General features: G+C 41.2%; 1 protein-coding gene across 2 annotated transcripts in view; it reads left to right on the top strand.

Moving 5' to 3' along the window:
• The window catches only part of mtss1 (MTSS I-BAR domain containing 1), a 75,718-nt gene that overhangs the window by 35,572 nt on the left and 18,194 nt on the right, over window positions 1-21,952 (top strand). For both annotated transcript variants that reach the window (XM_050037671.1, XM_050037670.1), the window contains exons 4-6: window positions 11,711-11,795; window positions 13,521-13,612; window positions 13,691-13,765. In XM_050037671.1, coding sequence (XP_049893628.1) covers window positions 11,711-11,795; window positions 13,521-13,612; window positions 13,691-13,765 — 252 coding nt within the window. The remainder of the gene's footprint in view (window positions 1-11,710; window positions 11,796-13,520; window positions 13,613-13,690; window positions 13,766-21,952) is intronic.

Below are 21,952 nucleotides of genomic sequence, written 5' to 3'. Positions count from 1 at the left end.
GATGTACCCCTAATCCAAGGTGGGGCCTCCTTGGATCGGACTTGGCTCTGACCTGTGGAGGCATGGACACAGGATCTCTGGGAGTGTCCTGCGGTGTCTGGCACCAGTGCGTTGGCGGCAGATCCATTAAGTCCAGTGGGTTGTGAGGTGGGTTAATGGCACGTGCCACAGATGCTCATTCAGACTGGGATCTGGAGAATTTGGAGGCCAGGTTGACACTTTGAGGTCTTTGTCACATTCCTTGGGCCATTCCTGAGCCATGTTTGCAGTGTGGCATGGTGCGTTATCCTGCTGGGGGGCCACTGCCATTGGGGAGTACTGTTGCCATGAGGGGGGGTACTTGGTCTGCAATGGTGTTTGAGTGGGTGGAACATGTCAGGTGGTATCCACATGAATGCAGGAACCAAAGGTTTCCCAGCAGAACAATGCATTGGAACAAAATAATCAAAGTTATTCACTTCACCTGTCAGTGGTTTGAATGATTTGGCTGATAGGTGTATATAAATGTTGTTGCACTGCTTGTCAAAAATGAAGTCTCTGAGCTCCAGCAGTGATGATGATATTTTGTTTTTCATGACATGAATGTTCTGTCCAGTCCTTGTAATCCACCTTTATCTGAAGCCCTTTGTTGGTATGAGTGACTTCAGCCTCTGGTGACGACTCAGATAATTCACTGAATAGGATACAGACCAGTTAGCTGGAGAAGAGATGACAAATTTGTCCTTCTTGATTTTAATGTCATTACAGCAAGTTTTTTGCATCCTACAAAGTCACATCTTTGGTGTGTAAGAAGTAGCATAAACTGTAAATTGTGCAAATATCTTGCATGTACGTTTGGAATTAATCTGGAAATTAAAAAGCTATTTCAGTGGCTGTTTGAAAGATATATTCATGTGCTTTATCTCTTATATAATCAGTTTTTCAAAGTGCCAAATTTCAGCACCATCTGTCGAGCCACGAGAGCATTGATTGCCTGATACAGATCAACTCCTGATCAATCCGAGCGTCCGTAAATAGCCGTTGTGAGGCGTCAGTGTGTCTCTCTGTCTCTCTCTCTGCTTTTCACTGCTGCTGCTGATCTAAGTTCTTTTGTCTGGCTGTGTGTTTGTGTGTTTTGGGTTACCCAAGCTTGAGTTTGCATCAAATTAAATCACATGTGATGACTTCATTCTGTTATATTTCAGTAAACGGCGACGAAGGCTCGACACTGTCTGATAGCTCTGATTGCTCTCTGCTCCCATCCCTCCCTCCTTCTGTCCCTGTGATGCGTTTTAGGGTTTCTCCTCTCTAAATCTTGTCCTCTTTTTTTCCTCCTATTCACACAAATAGTTTAACTCAAAGACTTCGGTTTGTAGGTTCACCCTTCAGAATTAGAGTGCAAAAGTTTTACCATATTTCTGGCTCCTGCTTCTCTAGAGCACAGACTATGATTGCACTGACAGAATGTACTTGTAGCACTCAAATACAGATATCTTGTATCTGTAGATGACTGCAGGCATCGGTGATAATGTTTAGGAGTGATGATAAGAACATCATCAGTGCTAAAGACTTGACATAAATCTCGTCACAATCAGCTGATTTTGAAAGCAGGTTCCTCTTGTCTCGTTCTCTGGTGATTCCTCATGACTGGTTTCCCCGGCAACCGAGGAACAGTTGACGTCTTTGGCATCATGGGGCTTTCAAAGCACACAGACAGAAACACATGCGCGCGCACGCACACACACACACACACACACACACACACACACACACAGATCACAAGACGGCCCACTGAGTGCTGACTAGTTATAATGGAGGTTTCTTAAGGTCAACTCTCTGTGTGTGTGTGTGTGTGTGTGTGTGTGTGTGTGTGTGTGTGTGTGTGTTTCGGATTGCAGAGGCAAGGAGACGGTTGCTCCGTCCTGATTGACTGGTCAACTGGTCAGTTAATCAATAGCTGGATCAATACACAGAGAGACAAAGAGTGAAGGAGTGAGTTTAGGGCTGTTACTGTTACAGACCAGAGATGTTGCCATGGTGACCAGTCTAGTTGTGATGCAGGATAAGGGGCAGTGTGGAAGTTTAAAGACTGGTACTTGTCGTCCATTCTTTGGCGGCTCAACTTCTCTTCTCACCTCAGGCGTCTCTCTTTCGCGTGTGTCACAGTAGCAGAGAAGAAGAGCTGCTATGGGAGCTGGGATGTACAAGCCTGGAGCAAGTGGGTTAAAAAAATGTGTCTGTTCAGGGGCTTTGATGCTGGAAATAGGACAGTGGCATGAAGTGTCGTGGGCGGCGCGACCACGACCGGCAATGCGCGTCTAGCTGCCACTGGTGTGGGGTTGATCAGTAAAAATAACAGGACCAGCTGTTTGGACGCACGCCTTTTGGCGGCAGTGTGTTTTGGCCTTTATACTGGTCTATGATTTTCTGTTTCACTTCAAATATTACTTCAGTTTTCCCATTTGTTTATGAAATATTAAACAGAATATTGTGTTTCTATTGCATCTAAAGTTTTGAGGACAAAAATCAAATAACTGGCAGAGAAGTTAAAAGATTTTAATGCAGTATAACATTTCAAGTAGTGGACAGTGGCATGTTTGTGTCTTTTTATTACCATTTTTCATGTGCATGCTTATTTATTTTTGCCTAAAAGTATTGAAATTGAGGATACATTTGTCAGATATTTTGGTAATTAGACAACCACACTGTTAAGATTATTTTTGAAGAAGATATCTGTGTCTTTGGGAGGGATTGTCATCCAATATGGGGCAAATTTAAGGGCCCCTGCCCCCTCAATGGTTGATCATTCTGGTTCACAAAACCACGTTCAAACACGCTGTCATACATGTCAACATGAAGGAAAAAAATTAATTTAATCAAAAGTGACGAGGTCAGAAAGTGATATATTTCTGTTTGAAGAAGAAGATTCGATTCAGAAGAAGAGGAAACACTGAAAACTTATCGTTGTGGAGTCTTTGAGAAATCAGCAGGAATTAATACACACACACTCTCCTCTCTCCTTCAAACTTTTCTAAAAGGGCCACATTATGAGCCATGAGGAGGAGAGTGAAGCTGGAAAATCTGGGTTTAGTAGGAGGGTGAACAGTTCTCTCTCTGTCTCTCTGGCGTTGTGTCGTTGGAAAACGGAGGGAAATTATAAATGACTGGAGCAGCTTTTTATTTTCCTCCTCTTCTTTTTCCACCCTGAGGAGCTGATGACTGATTTTAGTCGAATCATTCACATTTCATATCATCATCACATTTTACACAATAGTTTAGTCTACTTTACAAGAATAAGTGTAGACACAACAAAGAGGAAAGCCAGACTGCAACATACCGAGTGCCTAACTTGATCCAAAACATTGAAACTCAAATTTTTTTTAACGTGTTATGTGGCCCAAGGTTTGTGCACACCCCTCAGTTCCTAATGAAGGGCCAAACACTAATGTTACAGCATACAATGACATTTTAGACAACAGTTTGAAGAAGGTCCTCTCCTGTTTAAACATGTCAGTGTCCCTGTGCACAAAAACAGGCCCATAAAGAACATTTTTTCCCAGTTTGGTGTGGAAGAACTTGACTAGGCTGCACAGACCTCTGACCTCAACCCATCCAACACCTCAGGGATGAACTGGAATACCGACTGTAGCCAGACCTTATCACCCAACATCAGTGTTCGACCTCACTGATGCTCTTATGGCTGAATGGGAGCAATCCCTTGTAGCAGGTTCCAAAATCTGGTGGAAAGACTTCTGAGAAGAGTGGAGACTGTTATGGCAGCAGAGTAAACATACTCTGTGGAGATTTTGACCACTAGTAGCACCATGGGGCAGTGGCTTGGGGAGTGGGTCCCTTTCTTGTTTGTATTTTGTGCACAAGCTTGTGGAAGCCCGTGTACGATCACGCAGGTGACGTGCTGCACTTTTATGCTGATGGTTTAATGCGGTCAGTCTTGCTCCTCATCTGTTTCGCATATGCACTATGCATATCGTCCATCACACTGCTGAGCTACTTTAGTAAGCTGTCCTGCATATCGGCCATTTTATTTTATTTTATTCCTCAAACAGCTGTGCAGTATCTTTGTTTTTCAGAGCCATCTCCAATCCACATTCTTTTCGTCTGAACTACGGAGCAGTCTTATATCTGTCATTCACTTATTTCAGGTAACCAGGCCACAGCACCTGAGCAGTAATGAGAGCTACATAATCCCAGTGTCAGGACAGATGCAGGTGTGAGAAAAAACTACCTGGGCCAACCTGGAAAAGTGCAAAAAACTTACAAGAGGAGAAAAGAGCGTAAATATATTTAAAGTTCTTTGTGCTGGTGTGGCAAAGTCCACCTGCAAGTTTGCAAACGTGATGGACACAAAAAAAAAATCTGCTTTGCAAATGTTTCATGAGGAAGTAAATGCAGTTGCACAACACAAATTTTGTGACTCAACAATACACACAATGTGTTTCATTGTGAAACAATAAATTTTAATAGAGCTTTATTTCATTTTTTTGGAGTGAGATGTTTACCAACCACATGTGAGTGCAGTGTTCAGGCATCCACATACTTCTTTACCACACAGTGTTCGTACAGATGACTCCACACACTCAGAATCTCCATCTTACTTGATCGAATGTCACACTATTCTTTGATCCTAGGCCAATAATCCCCAACCAATAGTTGATCTAATGTATTCAGAGCTTCGAATCAACAGCACATTAACACCAGAACAAAAAAAAAATGTGAGAATCAGAAACGAACTCACTCCCCCACTGAGTTTGTCTGATCTTGTCAGGTTACATTTTTGTGAAGTCATCTCCAATCGGCTCTGAGCCCCATTAGACATGTCTAAACACAAACGCTGCAAACACCTTCAGAGTTTAACACCTGGCTCTGTCGCACGCTGTAATTCATGTGTTGCTTAAAGAACACTTACACCATTAAACAGGGCTGGGCAGTGTACTGAGATACTAAAGATTTTGAAATATAACATGCAGAACAGTATCAGTGCAGTTTCAAATGAAAACCATCAGATACGTGTTACACCTGGAAATCAAAGGATACTTATTGTTGTAGTTGTACTTTTTGTATTGTAGTTGTAGTTTCATTGACAGAGATAGTGACAGTTTCGGTGTCACCATGCTGGGGACATCAGTGAAAGTTATTTGGAAAAGAAAATGAAAGGTAACAGTGAAATTAGTACCCCTGCTGTCTGCTGTAAACATCACAGTTTTTGGACCAGCTTTACCGGCAAGCATTATTGCTAACATTTCATTTGTGCTTTTCTTCACTTTGACCTGAAACTGAAATAATATTATGTTTTATTTTAACTGGCTTTTAAACCAGACAGGATTTGAAGGCACAGTTCACCTCAAAATCAAAGATACATATTTTCTCTCTTACCTGTAGTGCTGTTTATCAATCTAGATTGTTTTGATGTGAGTTGCCGAGTGTTGGAGATATCAGCTGTAGAGATGTCTGCGTTCTCTTCAACACAATGGAACTAGATGGCACTCGGCTTGTACCAGAGTGCCAAAAATACATTTAAAAAATGCACTCACCAACCATATCACCCCGCAGAAGAAAGTGTGCATCTGCTGCTAGCTCACCTAGCACCAATGAACAAGCTAACGTCACAGCTCAGCCGAGGAGGACGGCAATTATGTTTACATCTTGCTGTGTCATTAGCACGAGCCTCTCATCCATGAGGACTGATATGGTTGGCGGGTGTAGTTTGGTAGAAACTACATAAAACTGCTGTCTGTGGATTATCTTGAGTTACCGGGTCATGATTTGTGGAAAGAGACTTTGCTGTTGAGATTTTTAAATGTATTTTTTTGGCACTTTGAGCACCACAAGCCAAGTGCCATTGAGTCAGACGTTGCGCTAGACTTTTTCGTTGCCGGTCATTTTGACCTACAGGGTCATAAAAATCCGGTCATAATCTATTTTTACCGGTCATTTTAATTTTCCTTTAAGATATTCAAAGATATTTAGTTTTCATTCGTTCGTTTTTAATAAATTCAACAAGCAAGTCATAAAGTGTGCATTAATAAGGACATGAACGAAAAGATGAACAGACATCCACACACCCATGCCATTCTGGACACACCGGACGCGGAACCGAAGCACGGCGCCCAGCAGCGGAGGCAGTTTTCAATCGGCGCCCATGTTAACCTATCTGACTGTCCACGCAGGCCGCTGAGCAGAGCGGAGCGCCCGCGGAGGCAGTGCTTCAGTTCGGTGTCTGGTCTATTTTTCACGCGAGCCATGAGCCACGAGTGCTTCTGTCAAGCTGGATAGAGCGGATCGTACCAAACAGGAAGTCGGACACAGAAAAGACGAGAGAATCCGGGCAATTTTCAAAATAAAATAACAGCACGCACTGAGGAACGTGAGGAGAAAATAACGTGTTTATAATTTAAAATAACACAACAGTGCATAACCGAACACATTTTTCAATACCATAATCACTTCATTACAATTTTAATTTTGTGTCACCGAGCCTACAGACGTAACTAGGCCTACATTAATAAAATGGTCAGAACAATATGCCCTATTCATTCAGTGTTTATCCAACACGCTCAATACATGGACATGCAATGACAAATTGTAATTAACTTATTATGTTATAAAAAACAATTAAAATATGGAGTTACCCATGTTTAAAATGACCTGTTGAAATGAAAAAACGAGTACTGACGGGAACAGACGAGTGGAGCCGATGTTTAACCGGCGCGGAGAGCGCAGGAGAAATGCGCTGCCTGTGTGGACAGTCAAGCGGACTTCTGCGGCACTACGCGTCTGGTGTGTCCAGGGCTCAACAACGCTACATGAAGCAGATGAATGACTTTTTCTCTGCAGTGTGAAAACGGCAGCCACTTAAACCACTGACTGTGCACTCCGCCACCATGTGGGCAGGGGTGGTAATTGCGACCGGTCAAAATGACCGACGGCCTTCAGATTTTCCGGTCATTGCTGTAAAAAAAACGGTCAGTGACCGAGAATATCCGGTTAACGCGACCCCTGCATTGAGTTCCATTTTATTCGTGAAAAGGCAGACATCACTACAACCTTATTTCCAACACTTGGCAACTCACGCCAAATCAATCTCGACTGATACATAGCACTAATGGTGAGAGGAAAATATGTATTTTTGATTTGGGAGCCAGCTCGTGAAACCCATGTTGTCACGGCCGATATCTCCAACACTCGGCAGCTCACATGAAAACAATCTAGTCTGATAACTAGTGCAACAGGTATTAAGAAAAAAAGAGGATGTTTGAGGTGAACTATCCCTTTAAGACACAGACACACTCACACAGTCCGTCTAAACATTGCATGTCAGACTTTTGAAACATCTACTTTAGCAGCATTAAGATAATTTCAGTGTCACTGCTGCGGTTCCTCGAGACTTTAATGTTCTCTGAGCTCAGAGCTGCAACAGGGAGGGAAAGGCAAATAAAGCAAACACACCTCGCCACACCTTTTAACGTTTAACCCACGCCTCATACCTGAGTGTCTGTGTGTGTGCGTGTGGGTGCACCCGCCCTCTGCAACGTTGTGTGTACATGTGGCTGATAAATAATGTTGTGTTTCATAGCTGTCGCGGTAGAACGGAGGAGGAGAGGAAGGAGGCAGAGAGGGAAGGATGGAGAGAGAGAGAGAGAGGCGGGAGGACGGGTAGAGGACAATGAGGGAAAGACGGATAAGAAACAGAGGAAGGAGAGAGGGAAGAGTGGAGGTTAATGGAGGCTAGATGACACACAGGAAGGATTGAAGGAATGAGTGCTCTATATGAATGTCGAGTGTGTACAGTCCAGGTTTCAGTCTGACATAACTTCCTGTTAGTGCTGGAGCTGTTTGAATAAAGTGATCTTTTTACTGTGATTGTTCTTTTTTTTTTTTACGTAACTCGGCTGTGACTCAGCGTTGCAGTGTGTGTGTGTGTGTGTGTGTGTGTGTGTGTGTGTGTGTGTGTGTGTGTGTGTGTGTATAAGAGAGACTGCCTGCTTCCTTCTGGTGCAGCTCTCAGATTTTGATATTCAAATGACATGAAATGAGTCAGCGTGAACTCACAGTTCAGACTCTTCAGTGTAAAGCTGCTGTGTCACTTTGTTCCATCGCAGGATCAAGCTGAGTGATAAAAACAAACTTTATGTTTGACTCAGTACGATAATCAAGAGGACAGAAAGTTACCGGTCTAAGCCTCTGACTCCAGTTGTTTTCATGATTAATCATTCAATTGTTAACTCATCACAATTTGCCAGAGCTCATGCTGAGGTCATTGTGTTGCTTTGTTTTGTGGGACCGAGAGTCCAAACCCCAAATATATTTGGGCCACAGTGATTATAAAACCGAGAAAAGCAGGAAATCCTCACGTGTGTTTCTGAAACCAGAGAATGTTCAGCACTTGTGCTTGAAATGTGACTAAAACAATAAGGTGATAATCAGAATAGTTGCAGAATTTCCTATTGACTGACTCATCGATTACCCAACTCATAGTTTCAGGTGTAATCCAGTCTCATATCATCAATCAATATCAATATACTACTACTACTATATACAATATACTCTCAGCATTATCACGTGGTTAAGTAGGTAGGGTTGTATCAGACCTTTTTTGTACAAGAAAACAGACAGTATAAAAGCACTGACAAACACTTTTTTAAAAAATTTTTATTATCACTTTATGTTCATAATGTTTTCTGCAATGTGTCTTGCATCCTAAGACATAGACTGGGCCTCATGCAACAACATTCTGTTTAATTTCTCTTGTGTTTTCTCTTAATTTCCTGTCAAAAGAAAGAATAAGAGAAGTCACCTCCAGATGCACCAAACATTCTTAACCTCCCGAATCTGCTCTCACCCAGGTGCGCTGAATGATCAATCCCATTTGATCATAGGTCACATATTAGCCTAGGTACAGCTCTCAGTACTGGTGTTAAGAATCAGAATCTTTATTGTCATTGTACAACAGATTTGTTACAGGAAAATCAAAAACCTAACAATGGTACATCATTTGCTGCTCCTTTGCTGTGCTGTCAGTTTCGGAGACACACACTATGGATTAGGGCTGTACCCAACTCAGTGTTATGTCAGTCAGATAAGATTTAGCTGTTCAATATAAATATTCACTATTCGTAGCTTTTTTGACATGAAGAGTTTGAATGTTTGAACGGGGGTCAGCGGGACGTTCAGTGTGACAGTAACATTCAGGTAATATAGTAGACAAGCTAACTATGGTAACAATGGTTTGGAAATGGGCAACAGCATTTATTGCCAACACGAGATACCAAACAAAAGCCAGAGACTGTATCGTATTAAGTTGCTGTGAGCTGTAAATTCACCACTTCAAGCATGTAAGCACAAGGCAGAAGATTACGTCATCTCGGACCCTGAGCAGGCAGCTGCCTCTGTGTCTGCAGCTGTCTGTACCAGAAAGCAAAAACCAAAACACCCACAGCAGTACAATGCACACTGACTGAATCTCAGTCGCCTTTCAGGGGGCAGCCAGACTACAGATACTTTTTACACACGTCTAAACAGTGCCACGAAACTGACCTCCTTGAGCTCCCCTAGTTTTGCGGCACTGTTTACTGTACAGGCCTGCTACTCAGCTAAACTATCACCAGAGGCCGGTCTGCCTCGAGCCACTGTGATGCTAATGTGTAGTGATCTGTGCCCATACTTATGAAGGTAATTAAATAACAACACGGAGGCTCTGTTGTCTAAACCAAGACAGCAAACTCTTTAGTCATCCCACAATGTCAACGGCAGCATAATACAGCTCACTCCATCCATTCTTACCTTTCACAATAAAAGCCCTAGACATATACACTGCTTACCAGAGGGAACTGATTCACATGCTGAGGCTGTAGTGATGTTCAATATAGTAAAATAATTTTTTTAGGTTTGTATTGAACATAACTTATTATCTCAGTGAAATGTACTGAAATAAATATATATGTGACACAGAAATGCATTTTATTATTTTGGCTGATAAAAAATTATGCTTGACCAGCAGATTTTTTTTATCCAACAGTCCATTTGGCCGGTGAGAAATAATTGTTTTCGGAAACTGCACATGGACTCAAATGTATTTTGATTTTCCTTTTAAATTTACAAGGTTTTTTCATAGAATTTGAAATAATTAGATTATTTGCAGAATATATACCAAGTATGGTGTGTGTGTGTGTGTGTGTGTGTGTGAGAGTGTGAGAGACAGAAAGAGGTCAATTTAACAGGAAGTGTTGTGTCCACACACAGACTGGGTGCCACAAAGAAACCATTATGATGGGCCTGACTCTGTGTGTGTGGGTGTGTGTGTGTGCGCGTGACAGTAGACCCACTGTGGAAGTTCAGCAGCTCTTTTCCGTCGTCTTGTCTGTGTCAACATTTATGTTTCCTCTGAAATGCTGCACAAATCTGAATAAATGTTCTAAAAGTCGGGAAAACAAAATGTAAATCACAGTTTATTTCCAGCAGCTTTATATGAATCATCTTCTGTTACATTAGTTAACGTTCAACATCAGCATCCATAGTTTAAAAAAGTTTCTGTTCTCCTGTAAAACATATTGTTACTGCTTACGACTCAGGTTGTACGATAAACCAAACTTAGACCTAAATTTACTCATCACAATTTTTCAATTTGATAAAGACGAATCATGCACTAATGTATTAAAAAGTAAGTATTGCTATATTTAAAGCTATCAAGGTAAATCTGATTTACGGGGAGTATCGCCCAGCCCTGCCTCTGACTTAATGTGACATTTATTTTACATCCATTCATTAATTTGGAGCTTTATGTCACAGTAGGTGGCATTAATATACTGTGAGTGCAGAGCTGGAAATATGACAAGAACTTAGTGTTAAAAAAGATCCTGCAATATCATCATTTGTTAAGGTTTTCTTCACTATTAATTAATCACATTTTTTATTTGCAGACGCACAAACTTTACCACAAAAATCAAGTGTAAAAACTTGTTTTTAATGTCTCATGCATGGATTCAAAAATGTTTAGCACAGTATGAGGATTGAAATGTGTGAGTGTGTCTGCGTGTGCATGAGAGAGAGAAAGAGGTGGTCAGCATTGTTGCGTCTGTATGATTGTGTGCGGAGGTGCTGTCATGTGTTTGGTTTAAAAATCCCTGGCATTGTGTGTTTGTACACATGATCTATCACTGCCTCATTAAGTGGCATTAGACGGATATTATGGAGGACTACTGTCGTAATTGTGTGTGTGTGTGTGTGTGTGAGAAAGAGAGAGAAACCTGATATCGTCACATTCAGCTCCCAGAGGCTAATTGTGAAAGGAGGTAGTTTCTGCCTTACATAATTCATTAACAAAATGAGACGCACACACACACACCTATCATTTCAACACGTTACAACACTCGTCATAAGACTTTAATCAGATGGATTTTCCTCAATGCCACTTGATGAAGCAATTATAGCCACACACACACACACTGCTCAGCTTTCCTGCAGTACATCAACTCTTTGTTTAACAGTCTTCAGTTTCCTGTTTAATGTTGATTGTAAGAGAAATATATCACTTTAAATGATTGAGACGTTGCCTCAGGCTCTCTCTGTTTCACTACAGTTTCTATACGTTATCAGCTGGCATTTTATTTCGTAGTTTCAGTACCCCAGACTCTGATTTTGAAACATTTTTTGTTTTCAACCCTTTCAGCTTCCTTTCAAAATAAAACTAATCTGATGTTGTTTTGCCTTCCAGGTGCCACCAAGGAGATTGGCTCAGCGCTGACCAGGATGTGCATGAGACACCGCAGCATTGAGTCCAAGTTGAAACTGTTCACCACGTAAGACACGAAACACACACTCTCACACTCACACACAGAGTAGTATCACTTGTGTTATTTACCAGATAGGGAGGAGGGCAGGTGAGGGTGTGATTGATGGTGTGATGACAGCTCTGATCAGACAGTGTGGGAACTAGACTAATTACTCTCAACTGACATATGCTCATATAGATGTGTGTGTGTGTGTGTGTGTGTGTGTGTGTGTGTGTGTGTGAGAGCGAGAGAGAGCGAGAGAGAGCGAGAGAGAGAGGTTTCTGTCATTGCTGTCTGCTGTCATTAGAGAAGCCATCAGTCAGATGATTCACACACACGTCTTGTAGCTCTCGGGTTAAATAATGTTGGTCCATTCATGGATGACAATAGGGTTTTGTTTTTGTTACAGTCTTCATTTTTTACAGTTTTTGTCTCTTAACTCAACACAACACCACACAGCTTTACATTAACGGGGCTATAATCACTATTTTGTGTGTAATAACAAAGAATCAAATGAAAGCGTGAAAGGCGTCGCTTGTAGGAATGTATCTACAGAGAATTATCAGCTGACTCTGCAGCTCCGCTTGGCTTTATGGAGCTTTATAGAGAGGTTCAGCTAATGTTTATTTGTCCGACCGACAGTGTTACTCTTGGTTCAATCTCACTGTTTTCATGGTGTTATTTTTTAGAGAGAAATCTTTACAAACCCACTGTACTCAACCTGCTCGGCAGCAAACACCACACAGACACAGAAAGACAGAATGAGACTAGCTGGTGAACATAGTGGAGCATTTAGCAGCTAAATAGACAGGTATTTCCCTCAGCCCAAAAACAAAGCCAAGGTTGCTTTCACAACTACCCTGTTGGGTTTGGTTCAATCGAACTCAAGTTCATTTGCCCTTTAAGTGTGGTTCATTTGGGCAGGTGTGAACACAGCAATCACACTCAGGTGTGCACCAAAACAACCGAACTCTGGTGCGGTTGTTTTGTGGTGAGAAGGTGTTCCGACCTGGATGTGAAGCAACTGCAGTCACATGACACATTGTTTGGGTTAAACATGAGCATGTTACAGTCCTGGAGGATTATTAATGTGCACCTCCTCCTGTACTGCCTTAATATGCACATTCAGCACATCCAATGCATCAAAACATTGTTTTCTAGTTGGAGCCGCGCCTCGTTTTCAAACTGTATGGTTTGACTAAAATGAACAATGACAGCAATATAGTCCACGATGAGCAGCGCTAAAATCAACCTGCGTAGTTGTCCCTCCATTGTGACATTAGAAAGTGTCACATTTATCTTGCAAGTGTACTCTTCTTCAACGTTTGCTTTACTTCCTGGATTTTTCCCACATGGAAATTCTGACCAATCAAGAGCAGCTTTCTCACACAAGGCATTTGATCTGGTCCGCTTGTAAATGCTGCCGTGAGAACACGAACCAACTCTAGGCAATTATACAACTTTGGAACAACATGAGTCCCTGATTCAGACCAAAGGAGACAACTCTAGGTTATGAAAGGATACTGTCCCACCAGTTCCTCTCTTGTTGCGGATGTGTCCTGCCGCCAAATTATCTTCACTGAGTCTTAAGTAAAGGTTTGAATGAATGAATGAAAAATAATTATGGAAATCCAACCTACCAATCTCAGACTCACTTAAAGGCAATTAAGTTTTTTTTGTTTTTAGGATTAATTCAAGTAAAACTCATTTAAACACAATGATTAAATGAGACTTTACATCTCTTTCTTTTAGAGCTCTCTCAGAGGGTCTCGTCACTCCGCTGGAGTTGAAGATGGAGGAGTGGAAAAAAGTGGCCAGTCAGCTGGACAAGGACCATGCTAAAGGTATGCTAAATTGCAAACACACACAGACCTGCACAGACACAAACTCTCCCTCACTGCCGGTTTCCTCTTATTGTTTAGAGTACAAAAAGGCTAGAGCAGACATCAAGAAGAAATCATCAGACACCATCAAACTGCAGAAGAAGGTGAAGAAAGGTAAGAACAACAAACGTCTGCATCACATCCATCAGGTTTTCAGCAGCACTGAAATAAACACTGCAACAATAAAATCCTCTGTCAAGTTACATTATCACACAGTCAAAAGCAAAAATAAGGTTAGCATTAATGCTTTTACTTGAGTGGTGACGCTGCAGACATCAGAGCTTGTTTACTTCAGAGGAAGAAGGCGCTTGCTGAATATGAGAACCGTCTTTCACAGAGTGAGATAATCCGTCACAGTAAACATGAGGAGTCTGTTTGATCCTGCACTCATTGTGCTGAGATAAGTGTTTTCTGATCTCTGCTGCTGTTACGCTACGCTCTGCCTTCTGTCAGTCACCTGACACCCTGAGGGAAGAAATAATCCCTCTTAAACATGTTTTCTCTAAAATAAGCTGCAACCTTCCATGTTTTATTTAGTTTGGTTAAACACCGGGAAAGTGGGTAATTTTGTCCTGCTGGGTTTTGACAGATCACTTCAAACTCAGAGATCAAAACCTAAACTTACCTTGCTGATCTTTACCTGGGACTTGTTAGCATTAACTCAGGACTTGTTGGACTTGACTTGTACTTCTTTAGTTTGACTTAGGGCTTACCTATCTTAATTTGGGACTTGTTAGATCCTTTTAGGTCTTCACTTGGGACTTGGTGGTCTTGAATTGGAACTTGTTGGACATGATTTGTACTGCTTGGACTTGACTTATGACTGACCCTTTTTGTTAGTCTTAACTTGGGACTTCTTCCTCCTGCTCTTAAAATCTGTGAACCCATCAGCTACCAATCAGAGAAGATTTAGCCTTTTTGGGCAACAGCTAGTATTTTGGGGATTCTGGTGGAGCAAGTGGATGATCGAATAACAGATATCCGGGCTAAGACTTCCTCCTCCATGCACCAGTCATTGTTTGCATTCCAGTTAGCATCTTGAGAAGCAAGAATGTAGTTGGAGTTAATCGATATAAGATTGTCAGTATATTGTATTTCGACCAATGTGTTCCGCCTCTTTAGCTCTCCACCCTTACTGTTAACCTGCATGCAACTAAAGCCTGCTCAGATTTTGCTGGTTAATAATACTCTAGGTTTACAGACGGAAACCAGGATGTTTCTGATATCAAAATCTTGTTCTGTTACTTAGAGATTCTGCATACATGTGCAGATATCTGTTTATAGACATAACTTGACTTGGGACTTGTTGGTCTTAAAGTCGGAGTAAAGTAAAATCTGAGATTTACATCTTAACATATTGTATATGTGAGAAAACACTTGTTGAAAACGTGAAAAGACTGGGAACTGTGTAGCACATTCAGCGTACACGCCCCCAGCGTCTCAGAGCAGAGAACACTGCCTATTGTTTCATGATATTGAAATGTAATTTCATGTGCGTGGTGACTTTTTTTAATCATTCAAATTTGGCTTGGTGCTTAATAACACTTTTTTCTGTGGCATGACATATTTTTGCTTTAATAGTGCGTGGACTACAAACGGAAACCAGGATGCTTCTGATACCCCAAATCTTATCCCATTGCTTACAGATACTGCATTCATATACAGATATCTGTTTATAGAAATTACTTGACATGGGACTTGTTGATCTTCAATACGATACGATACTATACGGTATACTTTATTATCCCCATAGGGAAATTTTTCTTGGACTCAGGAGCTGTACAGTATTTCTGCCTTGCAATAATAGTCCAGAAGAAATTCAGCATACACCGTAAAAAAATTAATAAAAAAACCACATACCACACAAAACAGTATTGCACATCAGCCATTCATGAGTACAGCTGGTTAAAAATTAAAATACCACTTAATTAAAAAGGGATTGACATTCATCTGTCCAAGTTTTTAAAGTAAAAGATGGGGCAGAAGTTTATTAAAGGCAGAGCTAAAATCAATAAATAAGAGACATACATAGGCCTTTGGGTCCTCCACGTGCTCAAGGGTCAAGTGAGTAATGCCATTAAAAGCGTCCTCAATACACCTGCAGCCAATGATTTTCATTTGTCAGCACAGAGCGGCAGACAGACAAATGATGCAGAGAAAAACAAACTTCAGGACTTAGTCTTGCTCTGGGAGTTGTTCGACTTAACGCTGAACTTCATAGCAGACACTTGAGACTACTTTGTGACTCATAAAACAATGACTTCATCCCACCTGTGTTATTTGAACAGTTTCCAGAAGGTTGTCGTGTTTATCTCTCTCGTCATTGTGTAGGTGTCACTATTTTATCTTGTTAAATGAGGGACTCTCAACTCTCAACACATTAGACTGAGTTTGGTTTGGTTTTTACATCTGAAATCTGCCCTGGAGCTGCTGATTCCTGAGTATTTCTTATTTTGAATGTCTAAAATTACTCAGTTCAGGCTGAGCGGTTGCTGTGCTGTGAGGCCTGCACTGACTTCAAGCCTGTCGGTCGGAGTGTTGCCACGGCAACCCAGACAGACTGCCAGGCAGTCACCTGGGCCACACCCTGTGCCCTGCTATCAAAGGGACACACCCTGTGGTTGCCATGGCTGCACCTGGCCTCCCCGCCATCCCATAATCAAAGAGACTGAAGGTTCGCCAGGAACGACTGCAGATGGACTGTAACGGTGGAAATAGAACAGAAACGCCCAAAACACGTGCGCAGACACACCACAATCAAAATGAAACCTCGAGGCCTTTATACAAATATCCTCTCTGTCGTCCCTCTCAACAAATCCAATACGCAAATGCACAGACACAGAAATAGCCCATACACACACACACACACACACACACACACACACACACACACACACTGAGTCTCAGTGCAGACCCGCCCATGGTAAACAGAGTGATGTCTGATGTGGCTTTAACATCTCTGAACATGTTTTCTGCTACGTGCCTTATTTTTTTCTTTCTGCTTTCCATCTCTTTTTCTACAACATTTATTTTTTTCCTTCAGTTCAGTCATAATACTTTTTTGCATTTTAGCATTAAATCACAAGAACAGTTAGTGATCAGAAAAAAGTTATAACATTTGATGGAAAAATTTGGTTTAGATCAACTTATTATTTTCATAGTTTTGGCTTTCTCTTGGTTAAGAGATAAAACTGTAGTCAGGACTTAAATTGACTGATCTTAAGCATCTACCCTTAACGTCTGCTGCTGCTATGTGGGACAAGTTTCATTTAACAGTATGTTAAAAGTAAAACAAAATGTCTGACAGGTGAAAAAATACAAGCATTTAGACAATCTGACAGGATGGAAACAAGCCAGCAATTTATCCAGATGGTCCAAACTACTTTGGAAGTGGGAGCATCTGAATTTCTGGTCATTTTTTTTTTGTTGTTTGATTAAATTTGCCTAAGCAGATCTCAGCTATTAACTCGGTGAGCACAATATTATCATCACGCATATAAATAATGGACAAAACTACAAAAATAAAAGCTGTATTAACCCGAATAATCCGAATCGAATAGCTATCTGATTATCATCTGTGTTCTCTGTATGAGGACTGTGAGGCTCAGAGAGACAACAAGTAAACAAGTAAGCAAAAGAAATTCAAACACACAGCCACAGCTTCACATGTTGTCACCACGTAATGACACAGCATGCACACACACACACACGCACAAGAACACAAAATTTTCCTGCACACTGTACCAAAATGGTTTCTGTACACTCACCAATCAGGGCTTCACGTTATAATTATCTCTGCTGTACAGTGCTGTGTGTGTGTGTGTGTGTGTGTGTGGCTGTGTTTAGACACCATATAATAAGGACTAAACTGCTGTAGCTGTTGTTGGTAGGAGAAAACTACTCGAAGCAAAGGTCCAGTTATTTTCAGGGACTCTTTGTTAACTTTTGTTTTAGCTGTTTCAAATATTGTTTTCTGTTCAGTCTGCAGCTCTTACATTACGCTCCACCAGTTTCACTTACTTAAACTATGTTTAGCTCTCTAGTTTTCTTTGTCTCGCGTCTCAAGGCCATCTTTTCTCAGTTCACTTTAGTTCATTCTCCTTTGTTTGGTTTGTTCAAAAACACATCGTGTAATAGAGAGTGTTTGAATGAAAAGAAAAACTTTATAACAGTAAACATCTGTTTCATCAGTAATCACTCCATATGATCCTGTGTGTGTGTGTGTGTCTGTGTGTGTTTGCTCTGTCATTATGTGGTGTGTAACCACTTCAGATATCTCCAACTGCCTAGAGAGAGAGAGGCAGATGAGAGAAGAGTCGAGGAAATTGAAAGACAGACATAAGGATGCTGTTTGTTATCCCATTCTTCTTCACACACATACACTCAGGTTGCTACTTTATCCAAAAATTAAGGTTTGAATGCGACTCATGTACCACAAATGTATGAAAACACTGACCCCTGGTCACTGAAATGAATGGACTTGCAAGAACACACATGCTGCCCCAGTCCCTGCAGTGATTGTCTCATTATGACATGTTCCCCTCGCAGTCTTTTCATAATAATTTCTCTCGCCTTAATGTTGGTGTTATATGAAGGATTACACTAAACTAAACTAGGAGTAGGACAAAGGGAAGTAGAACTACAAGTAGTAGTATTAGGACAAAGAGTAGTGGGACTAGGAATAGAAGTAGGACTAAGAATAGAACTAGTAGAACTAGGAGTAGTAGTATTAGAACGAAGAGTCAGGACTGGGAGTAGTAGGACAAGGAGTAGAAGTAGTACTAAGGATGCAACTAGTAGCACTATGAGTAGTAGGACTAGGAAAAGGACTAGTAGGCCAAGGAATAGTAGTAGGAGGAATAGGAGGGGTTGTAAGATAAGGAGTAGGAGTAGTATGACTAGGAGTAGGAGTAATATGACTAGACGTAGCAGTAGGAGTACAAGTAGTAGGACTAGGAGTCGTAGTAGGACTAGAAATATGACTAGTAGGATTATGAGTAGTAATAAGAGTAGGAGTAGTACTAAGACTAGGAATAGGAGTAGTATGATTAGGTGTGGAAGTGGTAGGAGTAGAGGTAGAAGGACAAGGAGTAGTACTTGTAGGACTATGAGTGGCAAGACTAGGAGTAATAGTAGTAGAGTAGTAGTAAGACTAGAAATAAGAGTAGTACAATTAGGTGTAGTCGTATGAGTAGTGGTAATAGGACCAGGAGTAGCAGGACTATGAGTTGTAGTAGGAGAAATCAGATTATCACACTAGGACTATGAGTAGTAAGACTAGGAGTAGTAGTAGTAGTATTAGGACAAGGAGTAGTAGGACTAGAAGAAGGAATTGTAGGACTAGGAGTAGCAGTAGGACTTGTAGGACCATGCTTAGTAGGGGTAGAACTACAAGTAGGAGTCGTAGTAGGACTAAGAATGAAACTAGTAAGACTAGGAGTAGTGGTATTAGAACTAAGAGTCGTAGGACTGGGAGTGGTAGGACAAGGAGTAGAAGTACGACTAAGAATGGAACTAGTAGAACTACGAGTATTAGGACTAGGAAAAGGACTATTATGGCTTGGAATAGAAGAGAAGAAGAGTCATGTTCAGGTTCTAGTTTTGGCAGCACCAGTCGAGTTTTGTGGGGATTGTGGGAAACATGAGCATAAAATATCCACGAGAAGAGGATGAAACACTCAAAAGATGGCCGCTGACCTTCCCCTCCATGTACAGAAAAGACGAGGGAGGACAAGACAAGGTTAAAGGGAGGGGTTGGAGTCATCCTCTCTATGACTCCACAGCGGTCACTGTGGTTAGAAAGATAGGAGGAGGAACATCGAGGGAGAGGAAGAGGAGAGAGGTTAGTAAAGAGCACAAAGAGACAAGCAAATGTTTATGATGACAGAGACAATAAAAATGGGAATCCCCAACTCCGAGCAGAGAGAAGAGGAGGTTAAAGATGTACAGACGATGTAATTATCTATTTCTCAAGTGGTTGCATTAAAGAACGGGGGGGGGTGAGGGAGTGCACGATGAGGAGGAGGAGGAGCAGGAAAGGGATGATGTCATGTGCCTTTCAAGCAGAGAGAGATGAAAAACAGAGAAAGCGTTCCCATGGATCTTTAAAATCCTTGAAAGTTTTGAATTAAAGGGACAACAAGGCCTTGGAAGTTTTTTGAAATGGACATAAATGGACATGGGTCATTGAAAGTGCTTGAATTCATATATTTGGTCCAAGAAAAGAAAAGAGATTGAGGTTCTTTTGATATCGTCTGCCATCACTGTAACACAGCAGAGACGTGTTCACACTTTGAAGCCCCTCTGTCTTGATTCAAGTCTCAAACTGTGCCGTGTTGGGTCCTTGAGTTTGAGGAAAATAAGCCTGAAAGTCCTGGAAAAGTTCTTGAATTTGATGTTTTAGGTGTGGGAACTGTGCAGAGAGGAAAAGGGGAAGAGATGAACGAGACAGATGCAGTGTTAAACACAGAAAAGAGAGGGTAGAGGAGGATGAGGAGAAGTTGAGAGGTAACACCTGATTGAGTAAAAGGGGAAATGAGAGAAGTTAAAGGATAAAGAAGTTGAGGGAGAAAGAGTTTGGAAGATAGGGAAATAAGAAAGGTCGACGGAGGATGAAAACAAAGTTGAAAGAGGTTAAAGAAGAAGATTCTTTTTTTTTATTTTGCATAGAGCTTCATTGTGTCTCAACTTGCTTCAGAAACACATTGATCACCTGAACTGACCTACCTGGCCCACCTGTCTGACATTGATGACATCATCAGTGTGTGATGCAGATGGTCTAGACGGTTGGATGAATAAGCGTTTGAAATCAGCAGTTTAAACATTAAGACTGCTGAGAATGAATCATCATAATTAAGAACATGCTGTATATTGCAGACATCAGCAGACGGCACATTGGTCATGTGCACGTGTCAGTACAGACTGTTTACCATCATCTGTTACCTCATGAAGATGACCAACAGATGTCTAGAAAAAAGACATGTACAAACTTTGTAGAAAGGGTTAAAATGGGAGATGGTGATCGGGGGATAGAGGTCTTAACAGCCTTTTTAGGATAAAATTCCCTTTTTGTGAAGACCTGGAGTATAAAGCCTTGGTCTGCAGCGGTGTTTGAGTGGGTGGAACATGTCAGGTGGTAGTGGCTTTAATGTTTTGGCTGATCGGTGTATGTGCTCTTTTTATCAAATTGTGTTCAATATGTGTAATTAAAATGAATTCAGACAAGATAAGTTATTGAATAATTGTTCAAAGTGAATTGATTCTTGTGCAAATCATCATACTGGACCAGATCTGATGACTTAATCTAACCTCTGTGTATATTAATACAGTATAAACAGCCCCTCTGAGTCCACATGGTGAAAAACACTGCAGTCACCATCTAAAGCATCTGTAGTCAGAAATACCCACCAGCCCACACACCATCCGTCTCCGTCTCAGCAGCAGCTCGTTATCACTGTTGGTGATTCCTCGTTTAACCCAGCCTGAGGCTAACAGTATGCGTGTGACTGAGGAATGCTAACAAACTGGTTTATGGCTAAAGAAAGTGCCACTAATGAGGCTCTGACAGTATTGAAGGGTTGTAACTGTTGTGTTCACTCTGAACACCTCAAGTCAGTCTGCAGTCCCTCTGTTATGGTCATTAATATTATGATAATTATTTTCACAGTAATAGGTGTGTTCCTCTCCTCTCTGTCAGCTTATATTTTGTGTGTTAAAACTTGAGGTCTGGAGACATTCTGTAGTTTTATTCTTATCAATAAATCCCATAAACAGACTAAAATCAACAGTGTGTTAATCTGTCTGTGACTTCTCAGCTGTGAGGATCAATCAATCAATCAATCAATTTTATTTATAAAGCCCAATATCACAAATCACAATTTGCCTCACAGGGCTTTACAGCATACAACATCCCTCTGTCCTTATGACCCTCGCAGCAGATAAGGAAAAACTCCCCAAAAAAACCCTTTAACGGGGAAAAAAACGGTAGAAACCTCAGGAAGAGCAACTGAGGAGGGATCCCTCTTCCAGGACGGACAGATGTGCAATAGATGTCATGCTAAATTAACAGTAATCCGTATGACACAATGAGACAGAAAGAGAGAGAGAGACAGAGAGAGATGCAGGACAGAAGGTAACGGTAATAGCTTACAACAACATTAATTAAGGTAATAATATTATAGTTATAGTTCTGGCTACTGTGGTACAATATGTTGAAAGTATATATTAATAACTGATAGTATACATGTGTGACAACAGTCATATGTGTATAATAACAGTAGAAGTATGACTAATGACTAATGA

This window comes from Epinephelus moara, chromosome 24, assembly GCF_006386435.1.
Source record: "Epinephelus moara isolate mb chromosome 24, YSFRI_EMoa_1.0, whole genome shotgun sequence".
In the NCBI taxonomy this organism is placed as follows: domain Eukaryota; kingdom Metazoa; phylum Chordata; class Actinopteri; order Perciformes; family Serranidae; genus Epinephelus; species Epinephelus moara.
The sequence above is the reverse complement of the archived record's forward strand: the minus strand, read 5'-3'. Positions and strand labels throughout refer to the sequence as shown.